The sequence below is a fragment of the Mastomys coucha genome, unplaced genomic scaffold (assembly GCF_008632895.1).
Source record: "Mastomys coucha isolate ucsf_1 unplaced genomic scaffold, UCSF_Mcou_1 pScaffold16, whole genome shotgun sequence".
Lineage (NCBI taxonomy): Eukaryota > Metazoa > Chordata > Mammalia > Rodentia > Muridae > Mastomys > Mastomys coucha.
The window spans coordinates 32235641-32259107 of NW_022196898.1; the positions used below are offsets into that span (position 1 = coordinate 32235641).

Sequence of the window (23467 nt, forward strand, 5' to 3'; positions counted from 1 at the left end):
TAGCTGTCTCCTGAGAGGCCCTGCCAGAGCCTTATAAATACAGAGGTGATGCTTGCAGCCAACCATTGGACTGAGCACAGGGTCCCCAACAGAGGAGTTAGAGAAAGGACTGAAGGAGTTGAAGGGGTTTGCAACCCCAAAGGAGGCCCATGTCTTAAAGGTGGCATTGTTGTGGGACTGCATCGCCTTAGAGTCAAGTTTTGCAATACATGACGTATGGGGCCAATTTAAAGTCAAATTCACCTATAACCAAATTTACATATAAACCATAACATTGACCTAAGCTAAGTCATGGTTCTTTCTTTTCTGGGTCTTGCTTTTCTGCCTTTGCACCCCTAGAATGTGCCTATTTCCTCTGGGAATGTGTTAGTACAGAATCCTTTCCTTCTTGCTTGCTCAAGTATAGATTGCATACCTCCCTCCTAAACCTCCATGTTCTCAGAAACTCTTACCTTGATTTCTCAGTCTTGCTCTTAAAACAGAAACTTGACTCCTGGCTCTGCCTAAATTTCCACCAGTTCTCCTCTTTGGGTTCTGCAATGAAGTATAAGCCATTTGTGGTTTGACCCTGCTTTCCTCCAAAAGCCATGCCTTCATCTGTGATAACACACTCCTTGTATGCTACATGCAAACTCCCAGAGAAACCAGTTTTCTTTTAATTGCTCCAAGACACAGTCTTTGCTTTACACAGAATACTGTCTCTAAAACTTGTAGTCTTGTTTCTTCCAATTTAAGGATAAATTTAGGAATCATTGTTTCCAATAGCATTTTGAGGCCATGCTAACAGGCTATATACAGTTGAATCCCAGCCACATGAATGTGAATTTTTAGAGTGTACCCTAATGTCTGGGTCCCAACCCACCCTTCCTGGATTATAAGGCCTTGGGAGCACATTTGTAGTGTACAATAAGAGCTCATACTTGGCACTTTCTAGGGCCTTGAATGTTGGATGAGCAAGAGAATTTATTTATCAATCAAAAATATCACACAATGTGTCTACCCCTATGTTGGATGTAGATTAATTGTCTCTTATAAATAAAAAGTCAGGATTCCTCCCTGAGCACGCACACTAGCTATTGTGGTCATTTTCTCGGAACACTTAGTTCCCATATGCTTTAAGTGCTTTCAAACTAATAAGGGCCCATACCATTGAGCTTGGTACTTTGATCCTATCACTCATTCAAGAATATGGCACATGAGTCTTTGAACCATTTTTAGATTCTGTAATCTACCCAGATGACTTTGAGACATTATGTCTTTGTGTTCAATTATAACTTTTATTAGAGTTGGTACCATGGACAATAGTAAAGAACACATTTTTGAAGGATACAGACACAAGTTAAAATATCTTGATGAGGTCATGGGAGAACTGGGCAGATGTGCAGCCAACTTCTCAGAAGTGTCAGGACTCACACAGGCAGTGCCAGTGATTGGAGAAGAGATGAATAGAGCAGTGGTATAGAGCTGAAATAAACTCAGCAGCCGGTAACATTATGGAGAGTGATTACAACTCACCCGCTAATTTCTTAGACTGTTTAAAAAATAGCTTTAGTTGTTTCACATGTGTATGTATGTATGTATGTATGTATGTATGTATGTATGTATGTATACCACTGTATGCATCACCTGTGGAGGCCAGAATGGGGCATTGCATCACATGGAATGGGAGTTACGGGCATTGCATCACATGGAATGGGAGTTACAGATGGTTGTGTGCTCCCATCTAGGCACTGGGAGCGTACTGGGGTCCTCTGGGAGAGCAGCAAGTGCTCTTAATCACTGAGTCATCCCTCTAGTGCCTCCACATGTTAATTTTTGATTGATAGCAAACAACAAACAAACAAACAAACCAAACCAAATGGACATTGTATCCTGTTTCTTATCCCTGACTCTTGTTTTGTTTTCAATAAAACACACATCTTAATGTTATGGGGAAATATATCAACACAAAGCATTTTATATTTGATTGTTGCAATGTTCTGAGACACACATTGAGAAGTTACTGAGTCTACCATGTTCCATTGTTCTCAGTACTTAAAAAAGAGCTAAGATACAATAATCAGGAAGTAACCATTTTCAACGACTAAATTAATAAGTATATTAGCTTTCGAGGGGTTATTATTTTCTCATTTCTAATAGTTTTTCAACTGTTTTCTGTGACAGAAGGAAACACCGATGAGTACTTTGCAATCCATACAACCTCAGGAGAACTCTCAACAACTCGTGCTTTGGACCGGGAGCAGATCAGCAATTTTACCCTCACTATATTGTGCTCAGATTTGGGAAACCCACCCCGAAGCTCTGCAATGCAGCTGCACATTAGAGTTTTGGATGACAACGACCACAGCCCTGCTTTTCCTATGCTTCATTATCAGTCCTCAGTGAGAGAAGATGCTGAGGTGGGCACTGTGGTTCTGGTGCTGTCTGCTGTGGACAGGGACGAGGGCCTCAATGGGCAGGTGGAATACTTTCTCACGGGGGAGCCTTCTGGTGCTTTCACGATTGATCATGTAACAGGGACCCTGAGAACTAGCCGTGCCCTTGATCGAGAAGCCAGATCTCAGCACGCATTCCAGGCTATGGCCAGAGACTGCAGCACTCAAGCTGCAAAAAGCAGCGTGCTCACCATACTCATATCAGTCACGGACACCAACGACAAGGATCCCATTTGGGAAGAGAACCCAGTTGAGGCTTTCATTTCCCCCATGCTGACCCTAAACCAGACCATTGTTCATCTAAGAGCCAGTGACCCAGATGCAGGGCCCAATGGAACTGTTACTTTTAGTTTTGCAGACCACCAGTCAGTGTTTTCCATTGATGAATATACAGGAGAAATTAAACTTCAGCAGAATCTATCTTCAGAACATTTTCCTATCTGGATTCAGTTAAAGGCCACAGATCAAGGGACCCCAGCAAGGGCAACCATGGGCCTCTTGGTTGTCCACACAGAAGGAGAAGATGTGAAACTGTCCTTCAGCCACCATCTCTATACAGGACTCGTGACTGAAAACTGTGAGCCAGGTGAGTGTATCCTTAAGTTTCTTGTGTATTGTACAAATTGGGACACAATGCTTTAATACTGACTCCAGGAGACTGCCACTGCAGATTCAGTTGTAAACTTAGGAGTCTAGCCAATTCTTGATACTGGAAAAGTTATAATCAATGGGATTGTATTAGTTCTCCAACACTACAGCGAAACATTTGAACCAACTAGCTTATTTAAACAAGACCTCTCTTCTGTTTAGTTACTCTGGAAGTTCCAGATGAAGCTGAGTGGCCCTGCTGTGTTGGGTCTCTGGGAGTACAATATCATGGTGGGAGAGCATGGCTGGGCAGACTATTCCTGTCACTAACCAGGAAGCAAAGCAGGAAGGTAGAGTAGGAATAGAGTCCTCTTTTACATCCCCAGGATCTAACAGTGAACCGCAGGCCTGCCTCTTGAAGGGCCACCATTTCCCAGGAGTACCATTACCCTGAGTTTTCACCAAGCTTTTAGCACGGTAGACCCCTGGGAGACATGCACATCCAAAGTATAGGCATGGTTAAAATTGCCCTGGTCTAAAACAAAATGTCAGGGTAGACTACAACAAAAACAAAATTACTTCTAAAGCCTTGCCTTCTTATTTAAGGCTTGACTTAAAAAGCTACAGGATAAACATGTTGGAAGTTCTCATCCTTCTAATTCCAAGATGTATTAACTCCTTATAAGATTATCTTTCTAGTTCTTTTTAATATTTAGAATTAAATTTGATGCTTTTTATTGTAACAACAGCTATCTGTTAGACAGCACTTAATATCCTAACAATGTACTTATGAAATCAAAAGCTTCCAGGAAGCTAGTTAACACTTCTCATGCTGCCAGTGCAGGCGTCTGTGAATAGTCAGAGCTAATGAGTTGTGGACAGGCCTGCCCTTGAAGAATACATGGGAGGGTGTAGATAGTGCCAGCTAAGAGGTGGACTAAACCCAGCAGATATAACAGGAAAGGGAAAAGAAGAAAGAGAGAACAACAGCGTGGAGAGCCGTTGAGTGTGATCAGAGCAAGTAACTGGATGGGGAAGGTTCCCTGGCTTCTCTGATAAACATGGGTTATGTGCATAAAATAATGACTTTTTTCAGCAGCTGTAGCTTTTCCTGGAGCGTGAATTTAATACAGACTGAAGCGATATCAACCACAGGAAAAGATTTCCCTTATTTATTGTTTTCTGTTCATTTTGTATTTCAGTAGGCTTGGAATATTGTAGATAATCAGTATTAGAATGACCTTAATGGTATTAAATGTCATTTTATAACTTCCAGAACAATATTTGTTCTCTCCAAATGCACTTAAAACTTAAACCTTTGTATTCTTTAAGTGAAAACTATTAGAGAAGTTTAAATTTCCCATAAGTCCCTCAAACATCGGATCAGTAAGAGATACTTGACATCTTGAGTGGGTTATTTTGGGAGTTATTGTAAATTCACATCACATAAAACTGTTTTTATCATATTTTGACTGTTTTGTCTGCATGTATGTATGTGTATCAGTTGTGTGCTTGGTGACCATAGAAGCCAAAAAAAGAGCACTGGATTCCTTGGAACTGGAGTTACAGACAGTTGTGAGCAGCCATGTGGGTCCTGGGAATTGAACCTGGGTCCTCTTGAACAACAAGAGCTCTTACATGCTGAGCCAACTCTATAGATATTCCCCAGATTTTTTTTTTAATATTTTCATGTTCCTTTAAGAAAATTAAAGTAAAAAAAAACTTACAACACATTCATGTTTGTTTAACATTTGTAGTTGTTGAAGATTCTGATATTAACAGTGTTCATCTGTTAACATTCTTAAGTTTCATACTTGTATGATGGTTTCTTTTGTGTCACTGTTAGAAAATATTTGATATCAACGGCATGAAAAATAAACTTTAAATAATATATAAAAAAAATAGCTCATGGCTTGAGAGGCTTCAGCCTGTAGTTGACTCCCTGGATTCTGGGTTCATGGACAGAAAGAACATTACCACAAAGGCTGCTCCCCTCATTATAGACAATGAGGAGAGGGAGGGAATTGAGAGAGTGAGGGAGAGAAGTGGGGAAGGAGAGATGGGGAGAGGGATGGATGCATGGAAGGAGGGAGAGAGGAGGGAGGGAGGGAGGAGGGATGGAGAGAAGAAGGGATGGATGGATGGAGTGAGTGAGGGAGGGAGGTGAGGAAGGAGGGATGGAGAGAGGGAGGGAGGGAGGGAAGAAGGAAGGGAGAGCTAGTGTGCCTGCCTGCTTGCTGGCTCCTAGCCTCTCCTCTGGTCTGTTCTCCCTCCCCCCTTACTTCCCCACATGTTGATGCTCAGGAAGCACTTCCACAGGCATAGCCAGATGTGTGCTCTAACAATCCACTAGACACCTTTCAATCCAGTCAAGTTAGTGGTCAGGATTCACCATAATAACTCGAACTGCTTAAGATTCCAGTTTCCATTTTACAAGGGAGCCTTTAGCAGGTAAGATTCCCTCAGTGGGAGCAGATGCCACAAGAAAAGTTCTGAGTATCAGCAGGATAACTAGACTAGAGGCCCATACTATTCCCTCCTCTCAACCAGGGCTGCCTCCTCTGCCACCCTTCTCCCTCCCCCAACCCCCATCCCTGGCTTTCATACTGGATCAGATGGGATCTGACCATTTTGAACAATTTTATTTCTCAATTTAGTTGGATTTATTATTATTTCTCTTTCATTTCATTAATTTTAGTGTATACAATAATGAGTATTATCAAGATCTGTCATTGTGCCTTGATTATATTTGCCTCCCACTATACAACCCTGTTCCCCTTCCCACTCTCTCCTCTTTCATTATGTTCCTTCCTACCCTCAAATAGTTACCCTCCTGCTTTCTGCTTTCAGGTAATACACACACACACACACACACACACACACACACAGGCTCATATATACATAAGCACACATCTAAATTCCCCATATCAGAAGAGACAGGTGACATTCTTTTCCCTTGACCCTCGGTTGCTCCTTCATGCATTCTTTCTCTCCCTTTAGGCTTTTCTCCATCTCTGTAACGCTCCTCCTACACTGTGTTTCATATGTACATAACTATCATGTACATACGGATGTTACGTCTATGTGGATTTCATGTATCAGAGGATGCATGCTGCTTGTTCTTCTGACCCTGGCTGATTTCTCTAAGGACGGACATTCCCAGTTCCTTCTGCCGTCCTGCAAATGGCAGAATCTTACCATTCTTCATAGCTGAGGAAAGCTCTATTGCATATACAGTCCGTACTTCATTTTATCCATCCGTCTGTTGATGAGTGTCTAACCTACTTCCACATCTTGGCTGTCGTGAATAGTCAGCCCAAATGTGCAAGCATCTCCAGGGTATCCTGACTTGGTTTCCCATAACACCATGTTGGTGTGGCTCCTTTATGGGTGTTTTAAAAGTGGGGCAGGTGGGTGCCTAGTGGGAGGGTCAGCTGGATTTGGAGTAATATCTTGTCTTTCCTATGACCTCCTACTGTACAAGTGTCTGACGTCTGTCAGAATGGTCTTAACTTTAGCAGCCTCCTTTCTTTGTGTCTAAGGGGCTGCTACTTGCCACACTTAATTTTGTAGTCTGTGGACTAGGTAAGTTTTCCCATTCTTCAGAGTGTCCCCAGATTGTCCATCCTGGGGTGGCTAATATTTAAGTTGAGGGGTGACTCCTAAGTATGTTGGGATCTATATAGGCAAGCTTGTCTCCCATATCTTCAAAATCCAGTAAATATTGATCACCCTTCTTGGGGATGTAGTTCTGGATGGTAAATACTCCTCTACAGTTGTAAACAGTGGGGAGATGGTTCCCCAAGTTGATCCACACATTGACTCTAGGATCAAGGTTATCAAACCCCCAGGTTAGTCTCAGGTAGTGAGGTCATCTCCTACTGAGGCTGGACCGCCTTCCCTGAACACTTCACTGCCTTGGACCTTGTGCCCGCTGCCCTTTTCTGTTTCCCCATTTGTGATCATTCTCCATGACTCTTCAAAGCCATCTCTCATCAGAGTGTAACCTGTGTTCTTAGGTTTCCTGGAGTAGCTCAGTTTAGACAATAGGATCCCCCTCAAAATGGCCCCTGGTCACAGCTCCTAGGAGCCATGGAGACTGACAAGATGAATTCCTCTCTTGCCAGAGAAGTCCCTAGAACCCTTACCTGGATTTGAGACTTCCAATAATTGTGGTCCCACCTGTAAATAACACTGCTGGTCTCTTCACCTGACTGCATTAACGAAGCTTCTGCTTGCCCTCACCATACAGAGGGGCAGCGCAGCCAGAGCCCCGAGTTCTTAACATCTTTTCCCAGATCACCCTTTGGTTTCTTTCTACCTCTCTGTTATCCTGTAATTCCCTTTATGAATTTCCAATGCTCTTCCCTCTTTCTTTCTTTGGAATAGAGCACATTTTCCCTACCCCTACTCTTCACATGACACAGAGGCAGCTCCTAAAATGATGTCTTACCAACAAGCTCCAAGTCTCTTCAAAAGTTAAGAAGAAACCACTTAGTTGACCACAATGATTAAATCTACTAAATGGGGAAACGGGCTTCTCCCTGTGTCTGTTTCCCTTTTAATACTGTGGAGATCCCAATGAGGATGAATCAGCGACTGTTGTCCTCAGTGTGGGCTCTTCAGAACTTCATGCATTTCTGTAAATTGCCCTGGGGTGGAAAATTGACATTATGAATTATTTTGATACCCTGGTTAAAAGTTAAGTATTCAGACTTTGGAAAACTTGAACTAATATTGAAACATGATGACACATGGGGGCAATCTGACTAGTAAAATATATTTAATATTATTAAATAAGTAACTCACTTAGATCTTGATATTTTGGAGGAGAAAACTGTCTCCCAGCACTTTGGCAGTGAGATCCAGTGAGCTGCTGTTCTCCATTGCTGGGCAGTGTGGAAATGTGACACACATTATTGAGCCTGTTGTGGCTCCACTGCTCATAATGAGCTAGTTCTCTTCCCATGAAGTGGAAGCAGTAATGACTTCCTCACAAGGATGCTGCAAGGATTAAATTAAGCTGTAGGAGGATACCAGTCATCACTTTGGTTGTTATTGTGGCTATTTCCCTTCTGTTTGAAATCTCAACATGAAGTTTATAAAGTTAGCGGGATTTAAGTTCTAACTAGAGCAAGGAGTTATTACATAATGGTTGTGTGATCATTGTGAAGTGTTTGCAGCTTTTAAAGCTCTGCCATCTGGTTTGTTTTCTGAACAAACTAGATAAGAATTGTACTTTCCAAGGAAATAAATTACCCAATAAACAAGAGTAGGCAGTTTCATGTCACTGGGACTTTGGAATGTTTCTGACAATGAAGGAACAAATATTTCTCTCATTCCTATTTCATTACTTGGGACCAGTCTTGCATTTGAGATGCATTTCATAAGGATGAGGATTGTCTAGGTAGCCGTTTTCAATATAGATCTCCTTACCTCATCTGTGATTTAAGATAACTCTGTAGAAGACAGATGTCTTAGGCAAAGTTAAGTTTCCTCAAAAGGTACATACCTCAAAACAGTTTTCATGTCTGGGAAGTCATACTTGATTTGCTATTATTTTCTTCCCTTTAAAATCATTTTCATTTATTCTTACATGTATACAGTGTATTCCATTCATACTTATTCCTCACTTCTCTGTCCATTTTCCTCATGACCCTCCCAGTTTTACATATTTTTAAATTTTAATTTCTATGATTTCCATTATAACTTTACCCCCACTGAGTCCAATAAGTGTTGCCTATATATGAATGGGTACGAGGCTATCTACTGGGGCATGGCCACGTACTCCAGAGATAAGTGACTTCCCACCCCCAGGAGCCATTAACTGCTAATAGCTCCTTAGTTAGGGATGGAGACTAAGACGCCCTCCCTCATCCATGCTGGGATCATTTTTTATATTTATTTTATGACTAGGAGTGTTTTGCCTGCATGCATGTAAACTACATGTGTACAATGTGAGCCTATGGAGGCCAGAAGAGGGTGACAGATCCCCTGGAACTATAGTTACTGTCAGTTTTTAGCGGTCATGTGAGCGCTGGCAATCAAACTCTGCATGAGCTTTAAGTAAGTGTTCTCAATCACAGGACCATCTTCAGATCTACATGGTAGACTTTTTTTTTTCTTTTTTGCATTTCGATTTTTTTTCTTTAAAAGGAGTGAGTTGTGTACAGGGGAGTTAAATACTTTATAGACAAGGAAAAAAAAACTATGCTAGAACCAACTTATTTATCATCATCTCTTCTTCATCTTCATCTTCCCCTTCTTCCTCTTCCTCATCCTCTTCCTCTTCCTCATCTCCTCTTCCTTCTTTTTTCTTGCTCTTTTCAGCCTTGACCACCCCTCCCTTTCTCTACATCAGGTTTTCCTTTAGCTCTGTAAGCAGCAATATCCTTCTTGTACTTCTCCTTCAGATTGGCAGCCTTCTTCTCATAGGGCTGCTTGTCATCCGATGCCGTGTTGTTCCACATCTCTCCTAGTTTCTTTGCAACATCATCAATGGATAAGCCAGGATGCTCGCCTTTGATTTGGGGACGGTATTCAGATGAGAACAAGAAGAAGGCTGAAGGGGGCCTCTTGGGTGCATAGGGGTCCTTGAACTTCTTTTTGGTCTCCCTTTTGTGGGGGATGTAGGTTTTCATTTTTCTTTCATAACGACCTTGCCAGCATTTACCATATCTTCAAATTTCCTTTTTTTCTTTAGCAGACATGATCTTCCACCTCTCTGAGCACTTCTTGGAGAACTCTGTGAAGTTGACATAAGTATCTGGGTGCTTCTTCTTGTGCTCCTCCTGGCAAGTTTGCACAAAGAATTCATATGAGAACATTTTGCCTCTCCGCTTCTTAGGATCTCCTTTGCCCACATTTAGTCAAAGCGAGGCACAGAGTCTCCCAGTGCCCGGCTGGCTCTCGCTTGCCCGGCTTTGTCTCTATCCATGGTAGACTTTTTAACTGGCTTGATGATGTAAGGGTAACCTCATTTCACTTTATTAACCTAACATGGGGTTTCTTCCCTTAGGACTGGGACTTCTCCACCATTGGGAAACACACATACACACCATGGCGCCAGTGTTCAAATACGAAGAATAATTGCTTGTGGATTGAAATAGCCACATTGAGATGACAGAGTTTCTCTCTGTAGCCCTGGTTGGATCTCACTCTGTAGACCAGGCTGGTCTTGAATTTATAGAGATGGCACCACCTCTGCCTCCTAAGTGCTGGGATTAAGAGTGATGCCACCACCACCCGGGGACTTAGTGAGTTTTAAGACCCAGATTTCTCAACCTGGCTGCACTTGGAGACACTTAGGGAGTCTGAAAAAATTATTAATGCGTTTTTCCCTGTGCCCAGTTCAGTGAGTATTCTGAAGGTAGACTAATCCAACAGTGTTACTTCATGGAGGTTCTCATGTGATTCCAGGGGGGAAGCCAGGGGTCAGAGGACAGAGAAGATAATCTAAAGGAACGCCACTATTTACCTAACTTCTGCTTCAAAATAGCAGGTGACTGCTGCCCTCTACCTGTTTCTCAAATGCCATCATCTGAGCTGTCCTACGCAAGTCCCCCGATCTCCACCTCCTTTGTAGATGCATTATTCCTCCAAGGACTGGCATACACCCTATTCAAATGAATGTTTATTGTCCTCAGTAAAAACATCTCATCTTGTGGTGGTCGGGTTTTTTTTATTTTTCTTTTTTTATTATTGGTCAGTCATTTTATTAACATGGGTCTATTCAAAATTTCTATTTCCTTGTGATTCAGTCCTCATATGTTGTAGGTTATGAGAAATATGTGTTCCTTCTAGGAAATGCAGTATGTTGGCACCACTTTTCATAGTTGTATTAACTGTCTGCTATGGTAGTAATAATGTCTCCTCTTTTGTGTCTGACTTTTGTAGAATATTTTGTCTCTTTTGTTTGGTTAGTCTAGCTATTATTTTTCAATTTAAAATGGCCTTTTTAAAGAAAATTAAAAATTTTACTTTCAATGATTTTTCAATCATTTCAATGTTTCCTGGTTTAGTGTATTCCTGCTCTGATCTTTATTATTTCCTTCTACTGAGTTCGGCCTCACTGTCTTCTCTTCCTTCCTTGTGACATAACATGGTGACCTGAGATTTCTGTTTCTTTCTCTTTTTTTGGTTATATGATTATTTTTTATTATATATTTTCTTTATTTACATGTCATATTATATCTCCTTTCCCAGGTTCCCCTCCAAAAATAAAAGAAAAAAAAAAAACCCTGTGCCCTCCCCCTCTCCCTGCTCTCCCACTTCCTGGCCCTGGCATTCCCCTACACTGGGGTATAGAACCTTCACAGGACCAAGGGCCTCTCCTCCCATTGATGACCGACTAGGCCATCCTCTGCTATACATATGTTGCTGGAGCCATGAGTCTCACCATGTGTACTCTTTGGTTGGTGGTTTAGTCCCTGGGAGCTCTGAGGGTACTAATTAGCTCATATTGTTGTTCGTCCTGAGGGGCTGCAAACCCTTCAGCTCCTTAGGTCCTTTCTCTAGCTCCTTCATTGGGGACCCTGTGCTCAGTCCAATGGATGGCTATGAACCTCTACTTCTGTATTAGTCAGACACTGGCAAAGCCTCTCAGGGGACAGCTATATCAGGCTCCTGTCAGCCAGCACTTGCTGGCATCCACAATAGTGTCTGGATTTGATGACTGAATATGGGAAGGATTCCCAGGTGGAGCAGTCTCTGGATTGTCCTTCCTTCAGTCTCTGCTCCATAGTTTGTCTCTGCAACTCCTTCCATGAGTATTTTGTTCTTCCTTTTAAGAAGGAATGAAGTATGCTCACTTTACTTTCAATGATTTTTCAATCATTTCAATGTTTTCTGTTTTAGTTTATTTCTGCTCTGATCTTTATTATTTCTTTGCTCCTATTGAGTTTGGCCTCACTGTCTCTGCTTCCTTCCTGTGACAGCATGGTGACCTGAGATCTCTGTTTCGAATGTAGGTGTTCTCCATCAGTCACTGCTTACAGCCATTAGTGCTGCACAAATCTTTTATTGTATGGTCTTCTTTTCATCTGAAAGTAGTTTCTTTCTAATTTCCTTCTATTTCTTTCTTGGTTCATTGGTCATTCACACATTTGGGGATTTCCTGGCTTTCCTTTTGCTAATGAGATGAAGTTTCACTCTCTAATGGTTAGAAAAGATGCTCATTATGATTTCAATCTTGCCAAATTTATTAGGATTTATCTTGTGATCTAAAACATGAGCTACCTAGAAAATATTCTGTGAGTCTTCAGAAGAATGTGTGCTCTGGGGCTTGGGGATAAAACATTCTGTAGACGTCTAGTAGATTTGTTGTCTATTGTGTTATTGATGTTTACTGCTCTGATTTCTCTTCTGTTTGTTAGATGTTTGAAGGTAGAACACTGAGATCCTCTCCTATTTTTAGCTTACTATTTCTCACTTAAATTTTGGCAATGGTTGATATATGTATGCATATATATATATATATATATATATATATATATGCAGATATATACCTCACCAGATACTTTTAGCCTTCTCATGCTTTCATCCACTGCCCAGTGTCCTTCTACATTTACTTGAAGGACTCTATTCTTTGTACCTTATGAGGCAAGCATATTGGTCATGAGTTGCCCAGCTTCTGTCTACCTGGAAAGATCTGCTTCTATTTCATTTACACAGGGCAGTTTTACTAGATTTCTGATGGAATTGAATGTCCAATAACCAAAACTTAAGAAAAAAAAGAATAGTTTGAAGCAAAGCTAGGAAAACAGCAGGATTTCAGTTGCTCAGTTTTGTTTCTCAGGGAGATCGAGACTGAGGAGCAGTCGTAGTCCATTTCCCAGAAGGTCACACAAGGATTGAAATTACCGTCTGAAGTTATAGGACTCCAGGAAAGCTCAGAGCAAGAACAGTCACACTGAAATAACTAATACAAATTATTCTGTTTCACTACAGATAAGCCCTCCCCCAACTTGTCATAGATCAGCCAACATCTAGATGGAAAATCAAGATTACAAACGTCTGATGGTAGTGGTGAGGGGGGCTAACCAAAAGGTGCAAACCTTCCTAATTGGGAAATTGTAAGCACAATCATAGGAAATCACCACCAGAAAAAGTTTCTGAGGTTGCCAAAATCGTTAACCGAGTTGATGGGCAAAGCTTCCCTGTACAAAGCCAGTTGGTAAGAAACCAGGGGCAACTGCTCTCTTTCAGATGCACACAAATGCCCCATCCCCAAGTTTACTGAGAAATGTGGCACAAACAAAAGAAGAAAATTGTCAAAACATGTCCTTATACTAAAGAAAATCAATACCTTACAAGGAAACAGACACAACCAAATGAAATCAGTGAAAAGTTATTAATATAAAGAATCAAACAAAATTTAATGCTTACTAATACTACAACTTAATTGAAAAGTTCATTAGGACAATTCAACAACAGATTTGATAATGCTGAAAAATTGGTGGGCTTGGAGGCTTGGGTGCTATTAGACACTCAGTGGTAACAAAATGAGAATGGGATTCTTTTAAAGTTCAACAGAATAAATGGATACTATCAAATGAAACAGTGTATTTATTATGAAAGCCAAGCAAGAAGTCATTAAGAAAAACAAATGCAGAGGCCCCCTTTAAAGAAAGAGTGGTTAAGAATTTTCCAAATCTGAAGAAGGAAGTAGAAATACTAAATCTGAAAAGCTCCCAAAATAGATTTAAGGCAAAGCCAAAAAGCCTTGTGGCAAAGTCATTAAAATCAAACTGTCACATATTAAAGAACAAGAAATTCCAAAGAGTCATGGGAGAAAAGGGATGTGTCCTCACTCAGGAGCACTTACACCAAGCAGGCTTCTCTGCACGGGCATCAGAGGTCAGAAGAAGGTTGAAGAACACGATTAAGCTGTTGAAAGCAAGACATTGAAATTATCAATAAAAGAAAGGCAGGTTAAAAAATGCTGCGGTAAGCAGGATCTGGAAAGATCAAGGCCCTTATTTGCTCTTTGTTAGGGATGTTTCACATGTAAACGTCAGAGAAAGAAAACACATAAACACTCATGGCTCTCTGCAGACTTTAGCATCTAGTTTGAAGAGTTTTTGTTGAATGAAATTTCTCTGGGTTACAGTTCCATTTGACAGTGTAAATATTTGATTTGCAAGAAAATAGGAATTTTCCCTCTACACAAGAAAGGCCATAGGGGCATTTTCCAGTTCTGTGGTCATCATTGTTCTTTTACACACAAGAAATATCCTCAGTTTTTTTAAAAATTGGGCATGGAAAAATCATTCTATCCCAGGGACAACTAAAGGGCATCAGCAGGGATTGCTTGTACATCTTCCCATCGGCAGGGATTGCTTGTACATCTTCCCATCGGCAGGGATTGCTTGTACATCTTCCCATCGGCAGGGATTGCTTGTACATCTTCCCATCGGCAGGGATTGCTTGTACTTCTTGCCATCAGCCGGGATTGATTGTACATCTTCCCATCGGCAGGGATTGCTTGTACATCCTGCCTGCACCGATGTTTGTCTTCTGACTGACATCCTTATGAATCTGTGGCAACACAATTGCAATAAAATTTCCTGCACTTAAAAATATAAGTTGTATAAGGAAGCACAGAACTGTGGTTGAGCACCATGGTGGAAGCACACTGTAATATATGTGTATGTATGTATATAATTTTTAATTTTATTTATAATATAAGAATATATTATATATTTATATTATTCATAAATATATTATTTACATTGTAATTTATATATTATTTATATATAAATATATATATAATTTTGAGTTGATCCCTGGAACCCACATTTGAAAGGAAAGACTATACACACACATATAGTGTTTATTTATATTTACATGTATTATATAAAATATATATATATAATATATATAGCATCTATCTATCTATCTGTCTATATATATAATTATATATATTATATATAAATATATAAAACGTATATATATAAATATATATAATGTGTGTATATATATATAATCTGTATATATATAATCTGTGTGTGCATGTGCACCTATGTGCCTCCTGACATGTAGTACCACCAGTTACTATGCAATTGAAGTATTCTCAACACTTGTAGTAACCCTATTCTACCACCATTATTTGATTTGTTTCTTTGTTGCTAAATAACTTTAGTAAGTGGTTTGGAAAGGAGAGACATTTGGAAATTGAGATGAATGGGCTTTAAACTTTGTCAGGCTTTCTGTTAAGTGTAACATTTCTAATGAGTGTGACTCAGTCTGTCCTGTTGACATATGCCTCTGAACCCCCGGCCAGGAAAGACCTTGAGGCAAAAGGATCACAAAGTCTACAGAGCTACAGAGAGTTCAGAGTCAATCTGGGTAATTTAGTGTGTTTAAAAAAACGAGCTCCGGGAGCTGGGGATGCAGCAGTGTTTGCAGAAGGTTCTGTCTGTGTGTGCAAAGCCATGCTCAGTTGCCAAGGACATCTTTTGGACCTGCAGATGCACAACAAGAGAGGCATATATTCTGTTTGGGCTTTACTAGATTTTTGCCTTTTATCAAAGTCAGTTTATACTTTACAAACTTAGGTTATTTATTAAAAAAATAGATATGATTTGAGTGCTAAGCATTAAGAGGATCCTAGGTGGAAATTCAGTCTGTTCTCAGACCTTTTGTGTTTTCTATTCTTTTCAAAAAAATACATACATTTATTTTACCTTAAGATCTGGGAAGAGGGGTACACATGTCTGCATGTGGTTTGTGTGTGTGTGTGTGTGTGTGTGTGTGTGTGTGTGTATGTGTGTTTGTGGGCGCACATGCCTCAGCATATTGTGGAGATCAGAGGACAACTTTCTGGAGTCAGTTCTTTTCTTCCAAATGTGGGTTCCTGGGATCAGCTCGGTCTCTCGTCATAGCAGCAAGGGGCTTTACTTGAAGAGCCATCTCCTCCACCCTCGGTAAGAAAGGTTAAGAGTCTAGGGAGAAAATCAATTTACCCTAATTTATCTTTTTCATTGTTACTGCTGTCAAGGTGGGTTTCAAGCTGTGTTTCTTAGGCTTGTGTGGCTAGCTTCATGTGTCCCATAGGAAGAGATAAGCACTTGTCCCAGCTGGGGAAACCCCAGTGTCTTTTCTCTTACTGTTTCCTTTTCCCTTTCCTTTTCCCAAATACATTTTGTAACTTCCTTTTAAAAGTAATATGATGACCGGACAGGATACTGAACTGGATATTGGAGAAGTGTCTTTTTAAAAACATACCATAATAATTTACCCTATCCCTTAACTCCCTCTGTGACTTCATTAATCCAATCCTCCCCTCTAGTACCCTAATGCTTTCATTTGATGTCTCTGCTGCAACTGACTGACACAACAAACTAAGCCCTTTCCCAGCCGCACTGCCATCCTCCCAGAATCCTCTCCTGCCAGTTCCTTGTGTGGTTACTTACCTTCACTGTACCTACACATTTTAAAGGAGGGTCTGCTTCTCCCACCCCAAACCATACTTTCTATCAGTGGCCCATTTCTCTCCTTTCAGGGAGGTCCACACAATCTGAAATGAACTTTGGATGTGTACTGTCTAGTGGTTCACCCTCTGTCTTCTCCTACTTCATAACTACCACAAAGATGGAGTTCTCCTCTATCTTGTCGCTGCATCCCAGTACTCAACATGAGACATGGCTTGCGAAGATAGTGACTGTCCCAGGAATAGACAAGTGTAACAACCGTAGGCAGATGATACCCAGTGTTCACTCTTGTGCTTCCATAACATATGGTAATGTGTTCTTTTAAACCCTGATTTTACAGGTACTTCTGTTGTGACTGTAAAGGCATTTGCTCCTGTGTCAATTCCAGACTCCATTAGATACTCAGTTTTTAGTGGGAATGAAGATGGAGTGTTCTCCCTGGGCTCCAATTCAGGTAATCCCTTCCTACCTCATGACACCTTTATTTTCTGTTCACTTTACTGGTATGCTTATAAGTAATTCTGAAACTTTTGTAAGAAATATGGAGGGTGAGGGTACAGAAAGAGCACAAGAGCCAAAGACTGGGGAAGAGGGTGATGAAACACTGTCTTCTAGACATGGTGTGGTTGTTGCACTCATGCGCTCTCAACAGCTGTGGTGTGTCCACCGACCTGCACAACACTGGGCCTGTCAGCTGTCCACCATGGACAGAAAAGGGGTTCATGGTGCCTTGCCCATGCACAGGGAGCTGAAGGCTGTGGGATGGTGTGGCCACTAGTGAGTTGACTCTGCAATCAGCCCTAGTTTAAAACATGGTGATTCGCAAGATGAATAACAGTAGGAGATTTGTTAGGAATATAGGGGATGAATGTGATCAGAGTTTGTATATATGTGTGTGTGTGTGTGTGTGTGTGTGTGTGTGTGTGTGTGCGTATGAATAATTATGAAAGGATAGATTAAAAATTAAAAGTTTGAAATTGTTAGAGATAAATACTTGTAAGGTAAATAAGAATTGTCTTATGGCAGCCCATGAGAAATTATGGGAAACCCAAAGCTGTATATTTGTTGATATCTGTAGAACCACTGAGAATTATGTTCGTTCTTACTGTTTCCTAATTAGACAGTGTCTATCCTGCCTTTTGAGTTTTTGAAGGTACCTTGGCTTTTATTTATAATTTACCAACCTGTTTGGGAAATTGAAGTAAAACTTAGGGAAATCGTTGAGGCTGAATTTTATTTAAAAATAAACGCATGTGTGTGTGCATGGGCACACACACACACACACACACACACACACACACAAACACACACACATACACACACTGGCCTTAAGGAGTTTTCACTGGAAGGGCCTCTAATTCACTACTTATCCCCACTGGGGAAACTCCGGGACTCATGGAAAGTTTTTCTGTGCTGTTAAAGGAACTATTTACAAAGACAGTGCGTGTTAAACTTGGCTTTAGTATGACAAAAGTTCTGGTGTGACTGAGCACCACCATTGCACAGCATAGAGACTGAGAGCTATCAACTGCCTACGTGTCGAACCTCAACAAGAGTGTTTCTAAGAATTTTTGTGTTATTGTATGGCTCAGCTGTTTCATTTGATCTATGTTGTGGGGAAAAAACACAAGAGTAAGTTTCTGTGAGTACGTGCTGTCTGGCCCAGGGTTGTGCTATGACTGTTGGTCCACTTGGCCTTCAGTCAGCATTCTTGCTGGAACGTGCTAAGCACCTTCATTTCTTCATCCACGTGGAGCAAAGACAGTGCAGCAAGCATCCTTACACCTTATGTTCCTCGTGGTTCCAGTGTACGAGGCTCTGGGAGAAGCGCTGAGATTCAATATATTTAGAAAAACAGGAAGAAGAGTAAGGTTCCCACATTTCTGCAGACCCACCCAGGTCCTTCTTCCGTGTTACTCCTCTGAGATCCAGGCATGGCCTTCACAATTGCCTAGATTCCATTACTGAACAAAAATAAACTCTACCTATCATCAGATTAAAGAGCTGAAGTACATTTTGTGACAAAGCAATTAGCAATGTTGAAATGTATCTTCCCAGAGCTTGGGTGTGGTTTCATTCACCCTTAAGCCCAGCTCTCAGAAGGCAGAGTCAGGAGGAACTCTGGGAGTTTGAGACCAGGTTGGTCTTACATAGTTTCAGGGCAGCCAGGGCTTTGTAAAGAGGCTCTTTCTAAAACAAAACAAAGCAAAACAAAACAAAACCCCTGAACAACAACAACAAGTAAACAAACAAACAAACAACAACAACAACAACAAAACCCTCACTGGACCAAGAAGCCAGTTTGGGTTCCTTCCATTTACCTCCTTGTTACTTCCTTTCTATGTTGTGCTGCAGAGACTTGTGAGTGGCTGTATCAAGGAGATTAGTACGTGTGTATCTTGGGGTCCTGGTCTTTTACCTGAGGCTGCTCCCAGCCACCAGGTCACTGGCTTGCATTTAGTACTCCACTGTGTTTGAATCCTTACCAGTGTGGTCTTTTGGCTTGAATGAAGCATCGAAAATCATGCTGTATTCTCTTCTATGATTTGATTATGATAAAGCTTCACCCTTTGTTATAGGCCCTAAAAGATTCTCCAAAGAAGGACAGCAATGAATGACACATGCCTTCTTGTTTCGGTTAGCCTAAGAACTTTATAGTTTGTCTTGCTAAAATAAATGCATTGATGCTTTTTAAAATTTTTTGACAGTGCTGACATATGCTGGAAATTCACTTTTGCCTTTTGACTTTGTATCGAGTAAGCATGTAGATTCTAAAAGTTTTCTGAACATTCAATAGATAATCATTACCTGAAAATGATGTTTTTTTTTCCCCTGAATTTGTTGGGAAGTATGTACTTACTGCTTTCTCTTTAGTGGTTAATGTAGCCATTTAACATATATAATTAGAGACTAACATGAGACAATACCTCGTTCTTATAATTGAAGAAACTTCTAAGTCTCTAGCTCCTAATACTCCTTTTTTTTTCAAAGTATGTGCTTTTGTTGGTCATAGTTTTGAGTTTTCAGATTCAGCACAATTAATTAGCATTTTAAAAATAGAATTAGCTGCTTTTCAAAAATTAATGTCCTGTTGTTCTGTCTTCTTCCTCTTTCTCTCCCCTCCCTCTTTTAATACCGAGCTACCCCCCCAACCAGCTCTCTTTCTCCCTAATACTCCCTCCTTCCATTTACTTCTTTTCCCCAACTCTGGTTTCTTCCTCTCCCTCTCTCTATTCCTGTCTCCTCCTCTCTCTTATGACTACATTGCTATGTGGCCCAGGCTGGCCTCGAACTCATTATTCTCCTGCTGAAGTCTCACAAGCACAGATATGACAGGTGCATGGTACCACATTAGCCTGGACAATGTTTTTAAATTACATTTCAGGCACTGTTTTTCTTTTTATTGAGATATCCCCTTAATTAGTTCAGATTTGGGTTGTGTAAACCTGGATATTCAATCTTTGTTTTTGACGTGCCTTTTTGCTAGGTTTGCAATTCTCAGCTCAGCTCATGTCTCTTATGGGAAAATGCCCTGCTATCTAGCTTCCCTTTCTTGCTGCTCTACAAAGTCAGTCACTTTCCGAAAGCCGCTTGCCTGCACCTTTTGTGGAACTCCAACGTGAGAGATGTTGGGTCTTGAGCCTCTCTCCTGCACCCAATTTTATGTTTTTACATTTTTCTCTCTTTGTTTCTTGGGTGTAGGATTTGTATTTCTCATTTCCCAGAAATTCTTGACCCTTTTTGTTTGTTGCAAGTTCTGAGGCTGTGAATTCTTTTCCTCACAATTCCACTGTACCACCTTTCCACCCCCAAATTTAATTCTTAGGAATTTTTAACATGCGTAACTGAAATTTTTAGGGTGAGTCCTGAACCCTGGTGGCCCCGGCTAGCATTGCTCAGCCACCCACTCCCAATATACCAATTAAAGAGAAAAGCAATATTGAAAAACAACAACTGATTATTCCATCAATCTGGTCACGTTGGGAAGAGGAACAAATAAAGGAGTTCATGGCCCCTTACTGCATCTTTGGGGTTCTGACCTAAGGTTTCATTTTAAACATAAGGCTAGAGACATAGGTCAGGACATCTCACCAACCCTCGGTGACTTGCCACTGCTTGTTTCAGGTCTGCTGAGAGGTACTCTGGGTAGTTGTCACAATTGAGTGGACCTCTTCCTGAGAGGCAGGTTCCTCTACCTGGTATGGGGCTTCAGCCTCCCACTCCTACTTAGCATGGGATGCTTGAGGGAGGCCGTCATTCTTTGGGGTCTATACTTCCAACAGTCTGATACCCAGAGTCTGGTATCAACTGTGTCTCTTGGAATATCTCCTTTCCTACCAGAATAGTTCCATGGCCACTATAAATTCAAATTTAAGCTAATGAAAGGTCAGAACATAATTTTCCATTCCCTTTAATATGAAGATTATGGATACACACACACACACACACACACACACACACACACACACACACATTCTACTCTTTTCGAATCTATACAGATCTAGGTTCCTGCTGTATGTTAGATTCCCTTGTAGTTCCTGTAATCTTCTGTGGGTTTCTCTCATTTTGTTTTCTCCACTCTGCACAATTTCGAGGGATGTTTCTAAAGGCTTGGGCAAAGAGTCTAGGAACTCATACAGGCTTTGATGCGTGACTCTCCTTTCTATCCTCTGAGACTCAATGCATATCCCCAGTACATTCTAATGCACACACCAGGGCATATGCATGCATGTGTAACACCATTATACACACTGATAGCTTACCAGGTGCATTATTATAAAATTCATTTGAACATATATTATACCATACTCCTGTCAGAAAATGATTTCTAAAACTTTAATTATGATAGAAAATGCAACTTTCATGTGACTTTTGGCTCATTACCATTAAAATTGTGCCCCAAAGTCACTAACATAGATTTTCTGGATGTGTGTATTATAAAAATGGAAAACTTGTAGGAATGATAAATCAATAAAGTTGATCTCTAAAGCTTCAGTCACTTTCCTTAAGGATAAACATGGGATGAGCCTATGATCCATAGTTGCAAATGAAAGGTTTACTTTTGTGTTTAAATTTCAAGTCACTTCAGATTAAAAACACCCATTACAGTCGGAGGCTGTGGGGCTCTGAGAATTTGACCAAGCTTCGGCATATAAATAACAGATGGTCCCACTCAGGTCGTTATGTGGGAGACTGACATAAAACAATGTGATCAAGCTTTCTGGGCTTCTCAGGCACACTTGTAGCAGGATGGAGTTTAAGCATTATGGGATAACATAAATATTTGTCCCATTCTGCTTTGGGCTTGCACAGATGCATGCCCATCGTGTGTGACTGGCTGAAATAACCTGATTATATTATCAAGTCAGTTCCATGTGAAAAAAATCTTAATCTCATTTGGATGTGTATTATGCAACTTGGATAAAACCAGAGCTGTACATACCTTGGAAAATATTACTGTGGCTTTTATTCTCATGATGTTACACCACTGCAACATAACACGTGCGCAGAACTTTCAAGGTGGCACTTGTGAGCCTTCTTAATATGATAAAGCAGGCAGCTCTCTGTCCAGGTGTTAGGCAGTGTTGTAGGGCTTCTGCTACACTCATGGCTGCAGCTGTGATGTTTCTGAGGGAAATGTACATATATGATACAAGGTGAAACATGGACTTAGTATGTGTGCCAGCCTGGATCATCTCAGGACTTGCACAAGAGTGTGCCATGTACCATGACCGAAATGAAACCCAAGCCAAGGGCATTAGAACTACAGATCCATGCCCAGTACAGTTACCAAAGGGGCAGCAAGTCTCTTATTTAACTTCCATTTTGATTTGCATCACAGCCAGTGCATAGTCCTCCAGACCACACTAGCAACATGTTTTCGTGTTTCTATTTTCTTTCCTGTACAAACAGTACATGATGGTATGATCTGGGGAGATTTATGGTTCCACCCCATCTCAGGCTTCAACCTCCACACAGCAGCAGCACTTTCTGAAGACTTTCCACTTTCACTGCCAGTCACATGCTTTTCAGTGACTCTGCAGCTGCCACAAGTAAGAGTGACCCTAAATACTGGCAAGGGGTACTGGTCACAAGCAGATGTGAAGGAACTAAATCAAATCTGGTGTCAAAAATGACAGTGGATTTCTGACCCTTTAAATTAGGTAGTAGAGCCAGGCAGTGGTGGCGCATGCCTTTAATCCCAGCACTTGGGAGGCAGAGGCAGGCAGATTTCTGAGTTCGAGGCCAGCCTGGTCTACAGAGCGAGTTCCAGGACAGCCAGGGCTACACAGAGAAACCCTGTTTCGAAAAAAGAAAGAAAGAAAGAAAAATAAATTAGGTATTAGAGGGGATGGAGAGATGGCATGGGAGTTTAGAGCATGTGCTGTTCTTTCAGAGGCCTGGAGCTAGTCTCAACTCCCATTCTGGGCATCTCACAACTTCCTGTACCTCCGGCTCCAGGACATGTAACAACCTCTCTTCTATGCACATTGTACTCATGTGCACAAACACACATACATATATGCTTAGTAAAACTGTTTAAGTTCTTAAACTTGGTAGGATAGTTCTTAATATAGAATATAGATTTCTTCAGAATTACAATGCATGTGCCTTCACATGCCTGGAAAACCACATTACTAAGTCCTCCTCCTCCTTCTCTTCTTCTTGCCTTTTTAAACCTATGCTATCACTGTGTTATCCTGCAACAGACACACGCAGTAGAAACCATACAAATGAATTTTTTAATTTGGTCAAGAAACTTGAGCTATGGCATCATCCTCCAAAGTTCATTTCTGTATCCTGGTTCTGTATTTTCTGTGAGGGTATGAGAGCATTGAATGCTGCCCGGTGAGCTAGGTACTGGGGTCATGATGAAGTTCGAAAGCCAGGGATCAGTACTCACGAGTGCAGCCTGCAACCAAGTGGCCAGACTGAAGCAACTAAATGAGAAGATGCAGTTGTCCAAAACCAGGAGGTATAAGATGGCAGGGTACTAATCGGGGGTGGGGG

General features: G+C 41.0%; 1 protein-coding gene across 2 annotated transcripts in view; it reads left to right on the forward strand.

Moving 5' to 3' along the window:
• The window catches only part of Dchs2 (dachsous cadherin-related 2), a 204533-nt gene that overhangs the window by 157643 nt on the left and 23423 nt on the right, over nt 1-23467 (forward strand). For both annotated transcript variants that reach the window (XM_031374196.1, XM_031374197.1), the window contains exons 13-14: nt 2164-3021; nt 16797-16910. In XM_031374196.1, the coding sequence (XP_031230056.1) occupies nt 2164-3021; nt 16797-16910 (972 nt within the window). The remainder of the gene's footprint in view (nt 1-2163; nt 3022-16796; nt 16911-23467) is intronic.